Source organism: Arachis stenosperma, chromosome 9 (genome assembly GCF_014773155.1).
Source record: "Arachis stenosperma cultivar V10309 chromosome 9, arast.V10309.gnm1.PFL2, whole genome shotgun sequence".
NCBI lineage: Eukaryota > Viridiplantae > Streptophyta > Magnoliopsida > Fabales > Fabaceae > Arachis > Arachis stenosperma.
The window spans coordinates 55,478,072-55,484,071 of NC_080385.1; the positions used below are offsets into that span (position 1 = coordinate 55,478,072).

The 6,000-nt window shown below is 41.1% G+C and overlaps 1 protein-coding gene across 1 annotated transcript; it reads right to left on the bottom strand.

Moving 5' to 3' along the window:
- Window positions 1-4,977: 4,977 nt before the first annotated feature.
- LOC130949534 (protein FAR1-RELATED SEQUENCE 5-like) lies at window positions 4,978-6,000 on the bottom strand. The gene has a single exon (XM_057878222.1). It carries the CDS (start codon window positions 5,998-6,000, stop codon window positions 4,978-4,980), a length of 1,023 nt encoding a protein of 340 aa, XP_057734205.1.

Sequence of the window (6,000 nt, forward strand, 5' to 3'; positions counted from 1 at the left end):
AGGAACCTCATTAACTTCCGCCACACAAACCTTGACCCCTGCAATTGGGGACACTTCATCTACCCACAGGGTCTACCAAAAGACCGGGACAGGTTACTCATGCACACTGCCTCAAAAAAATGAATTTTTTTAATTTTGCCTGGTGTTAACAATTTCATCAACTATTAAATTATTTCAAAACTTTATGTAGCGCGGAATCTGCAATATGGTGTTTATCCTGGCTACAACACAATGGGGGCTTCTCTATTAAATTATTCCGCCACATGGTCCGTGAACCAACCTCCTCCTGACCTTATTTCTTTTGTTAGTCGTTGCTGGTAGCCAACTGCCATGTTAACATAATTGCAAAGAGAATTAAGGCAACATGCAAACCTTGCTTTTGTATTAGTAACCCATTCTTTGGTTGCAATTGTTTCAGGGGAACAGCGAGCACGTGCGCATGAGGGCTGCCTTAAACATTGTTCACTCGGATGTCAACCAGTGCCATGGGTTCATCGACTGCAAGGCTGAGGTTGTTTCGCGAGTTATCACATCCTGCAATGACAAGGATTCGGTGAGCAGGGGCAGCATGTAAAACATGCAGTTTGCTGCATTCAGACCGCTATAGATGCTCCATTTTTTTGATTCGGTGACTTGTCACTATGTATAATGTTGGAACAAGTTACTGTTGCATTTTGGTAAATATTTTGTACAATGTCAGCATGGCCAGCTTGCATTTGGTGTAGTGCAGTTTAGGTTGGTCTATAAAACTAATTTAAGGATTTTTTGTTGCAACTAAAACATGGCCACACATGTGTGTAGTGGGTGGCCTAATTTTTGTTGCCTAACTTAGGGAACCCATGTAATTCATTCCAGTTGTCGAACAATTATCAACATTTCATGTGACACTACATGTAATTACCGACTAGTCTTATGACAACCAGACTCTTGTTGGCGCAAACTCCTACTTCTATATATTTGGTTTTTTTTTTGTGACCTGACATCTCCAATTGTGCTATTGTCAACAACACTGCCTAATTGACTGTCTATCTTTTGACTTGTTTTATTTAACTAGTGAAATGTTTGCTGGATATCAACTTTTACATAAGTTTTTTTATGATTTTTCTGCATGATGGGTTAATGTTCCCTTGTTAGAAACGGAAATTTATTCTAACTGAATAAAAAGTTAATGATGTCAACTCTTCCTTTATTTACCTAAAGTCATTAGGAGCTTTAATTTAGTAACAACGTTTCATGCTAAAGCCATTAGGAGCTTTAATTTATTAACAATGTTTCATGCTTTCAGTATTCTTTCACCCATCAACTTTTACATGTTTTTTATGAGTTTTCTGCATGATGGGTTAATGTTCCCTGGTTAGAAACGGAAAGTTATTCTAACTGAATAAAAAGTTAATGATGTCAACTCTTCCTTTATTTACCTAAAGCCATTAGGAGCTTTAATTTAGTAACAACGTTTTATGCTTTCAGTATTCTTTCACCCATTAACTCTCTAGTTGTAAACTACACATATCCTGCAACAATATAATGCATCAAGAAGCTAAAAATAAGGACGTAACTCATAATCAAGCTGTCAATTTTATATTGCACGGTTTTCAGGGCAACTGTTTTGCAAAACAAACAAGTTCTGGTAATAACTTTTGCTAAATGCTAATATCATCCTAGAAAAAATGAATACATAGAAAAGTTCTCCATTAGCTATTCTATCCTAATCAAGAACATAACTTTTTAGAGAAGCTGTTTTGCCAAACAAACAAGTTCTAGTCATAAGTTTTGCTGAATACTGAGAACTTCATAGTAAAAATGAATACATAGAAAAGTTCTCCCTTCGCTATTATATCCTATTCAAGAACATAACTTACTGCAATCACAGACATATGGATCAATTTACAAGTGAAATTAGCCAATTAGTAGACAAACATTCCACTACGGTTTACTTCCCAACAACATGAACTCCACTTGCTGGACTTTAGTTATCGGTCAACGGGCTTGCAATCACACGCACGGTCTTGCTACCTCTCTGGCTTTGGTCTTCATCGCCGGCCACCTACGAACCACACCGAAATTAGGATCAAATTCCCCACTTTATGTCAGTGTTAGTGCATGCATATGAAATGGATCTTTATCATCTACTTAATTAACGGACCCATGATAAACGAAATTTAGCATGCCGAATTAGAATCCAAAGATGAATATGATCGTGAGTATAGTCTAATCGACACTTAAATTTCGTACCAAACAATCCTACAATCTATATCCGAGAGTACAAGTCTCCCGAGTCGTCCTCCCTTGGAATTGCCAAAGTGTGCATCTTATTGATTAGAAAGCCTTGTTAGGATTCTTTGAAGGTTTTAGCAAAGTAATAGGAAACAAACAATCAATCATTAAAAGACTTGGCTTAGGGTTGGCATTAGAATTTCTATCCTTATAGTTCATTCAATGATGACAACAATTAGGCCTTGCCTCATTTAGTTATCCCCTAGGTATAGAAGAAAGTCAAATGAAGATAATCAACTTGAGTCACAAGTCCTAGCTTCACCTCATGGGAATCTAGCTTTAGTGCACTCCAAGTCAATTAGCAATCCCTAATTCCAAATCAACAATTGACACAACTATTCAACTTCTTCTAATGGCCCAACCCTATGCCAAGTGAGTAATTTCTACTCCATAACTAGTGTTGACATTTTATCAAACATTTGATGAGCAAGAAAGAAAGTCATAGTAAAATGAGAAGAAAAGTAGAATTAAAAGTATTGCAACATAAGGAACTAACAACAAGTATCAAAGAGCAACAATGAAAATCAAATTCTCAAAGTATTGATGAAATCCAAAATTACAAAGTTGAATTCTAGATCTATGAGAATTGAGCAATTACAACTACTACTTGAAATTGGAGAAGAAAATCTATGACATGAACAAAGTGAAGTGAGAATTGTAATGGATCTCACTAAAGAGTGATTGAAAGTTCAGAATTTGGATGAAGATGAACCCTAGAGAAAGCTTGGAATCTCTCTCCTTCTCCAAGAGTGTAACTAACTAACCTCCCAAAAAAATCTAAAATCTAGAAAATGAACTAAGTGTCCTTAACCCTTCCTCCTTTGGTCTTCTTAAGCTTTTCCCGCCAAGGCATTTCCCCAAAATGGGATTCCCAACTACCCCCACGCCTAAGTCACGTGACTTCTCAAAAAATCATATTCGAACATCGGCGCAAGGTACGCGCGCGCGCCACCATCTTGTAATGTGCGCGGAGGCGTGATGTACGCGTGCGCGCCCATGAAGATCATGGCTTAGCCGCTACGTAAGCCGGCTCGTGGCTTGGCTCTTGGCTTCAACTTCTAGTTGCTCCATCCACGCGGACGCGTCAAGCGCGCGCACGCGCCCATGCTGAGATTTCCAAGGCTCAATTCTCATGCTCCCTTCCTTTGCACCCGTCCTCCTTCTCTCTTCCGGTCCATCCCTTGCCCTATATTCTGAAACCACTTAACATATAGGTCACGGCATCGAATGGCATCTAGAGAAGATTAGAAATGTATCTATTTTAGTGCAAAATAAGCATGTTTTCATCCATGGGGCAAAACTAAGAAAGGAACACAAAATCTTGTATTTTCATATAGAAAGTGTGTGGAATCATTGATAAAACCCCTGAAATCAACACAAGATAAACCCTCAAAATGGGGTTTATCAACCCACCAATCAATCCATTAACAAAGAGGGATCTACCATTTTGAACCAATACTCATACTGCAGATTTGTGTATGCCACACAGTGAGTCCGAGAAGGTTATTTAGTCATTCACTACCAAACTACTTAGTATATTGAGCTGGTTTGCCAAGAAAAATATTTGACATCCATATAGCACATCATGAACACAAACTTTTCCTACTAGAAAGGTTAGTCACTGTACGTACCGGAGCATGGCTCTGTGATTCACTATGGGGTACAATATCTTCTGTCGGCTACATGTTGGCTGACTTGGTGGACCGCTCGGGCAACGAGTTCGGCGATGACCAACTACACCACAGGTGCTGCACTTGCGCCGCTTTCTTCCCTGACACCCAAAAGGCTCTTGTCCACGCCCAGTTCCCTTACTTCGAACCGCAACGGGATCGCGCACTCCTTCTTCTACACCATCAACGCTACACCTGCCGGCAGTCCCAACACCATTCTTCATTTTCAAGAAAGCGGTCTCTTCAACTATCTTCTCCAAATAACTCTTGAAATCATTCTCTCGCATACACGCAACTCTTGCCAGCCGTTTACAATGCTGCAGGAAAGCACCCAATCGCACCTTGTATACTGCATTCACATCCCCCTCTTCGTTCATGAGGGAAGACCCCTCCAGCTCAACTTTTGCAGTCTTTGACCAGTGTTTCAACACTATGCTTTTTGGAAGACAACCTATGTCCAACTGTACCAACACCGCAAGTATGTGCACACAAGGTAGTCCGAACGACTCAAACCTCAGGCAACTACAAAAAAGGAATCCTCTCGAAAATGGTGGGCAACAGTCCACCAGAATTGTGGCCTACGATACTTCTGTGTCACATAAACCGTCCGATCTTCCAATTTGTTGCACTCTACAATAGTAATCCGCATGCTTCTCTTCAGCGCATCTCTAAAACGCACAAATATTTCCTTTGTGTAGTTCAATGCACTAGACTTCTCTAGCTCTGGAAACTGAGTTTGGAGCACGGGGCTCCCATACAACGACCTAAAGTCAAGTTCCTCCTCATTATTCCTTAGGAAATCAACACACCGTTGGAAGTTCATCACAAACTCCAAGATTCCGTATCGCTTTTCCACAAACCTCCCCATTTTTGCATGCAGTGACTCACACCGAGATGTTGTCCTCAGCCCAGCATAAAAGCATCCACGTATGTACGCCGTTGCCTATGACATATTCTTAGCATATAAATCCTTTACCCACTCTACTTCCCACACCCCACATTCATCCATCATTGCATCCCATTGCCTCTTAAACTACTCAACCTCAACATCAGCAAGCATGCAATTTCTAAGCAGAGTTGTGAAGCGAGGCTTACACACATTTACAGTTGCATTTTTCAGTCGGTGCCATGCACAAAGCCTGTGATGAGCCTCTGGAAACACTTCCTGAATGGCAAGCCGCATTGCTCTATCCCCATCAGTAATAACCGCTTTAGGCGCTTTCCCTCCCATGCTCTCCAAAAACCTTCCCAACACCCACACATATGCCGCTTGTGTTTCAGAAGACACCATGGCTGCACCGAAGACACATGTTTGGTTGTGGTGGTTCACCCTGGAAAACACAATCACCGGCAGATTGTACTTGTTTCGTCCATACGTCGCATCAAATGCCAAAACATCACCAAATATTTTGTAATCATGTTGACTACACCCGTCACTCCAAAACAGATCACACATTTGTTGCTCATCCCCAACCTGGTATCGCCAATACATGTTCTCATCTACCCTTGCACAAGAATTGAAATACCGTAATGCGGCATTTAGATCGCCGTAGTGCATTTCACGTTGCCGCCTAACCACATTATACATATCTCTCTTCGTGAATGAAACTAGGTTAAAACCCCCCGCCTGGGCAGCAATAGACTCATAAAGTTTTGGAATTGAAATCCCAACTTGCTTCAAACTTTCGATGTGGGCTACATCAACATCTGATATTTTCCTGTAAGCTGGCAGGTATGACACAAACTTTGCTGGAAGAAGGTCGTGGTTATGCTCATCCACAAAACGACACACATACCAACTGGTGCTATCGGCTTTCCGCTTTATCCTCATCTCAGCCTGACACCCGCAGCGGGTTACAACCTTGTGCTCCCTCTTCCGATCTTGCATCTGAAGCCATTTTCTATGTCTAAATCCTTCTCTATTGCACAGGTACATGTAGCGAACAATTTCACCCTTCCTATTCTTCATTTTCTTCCCTTGTCGCATGGCAAAACCCTTTGCTCGACTGTATTGCTCATAGAAACGACACGCCTCATCCGAGTTAGCAAACTCCAT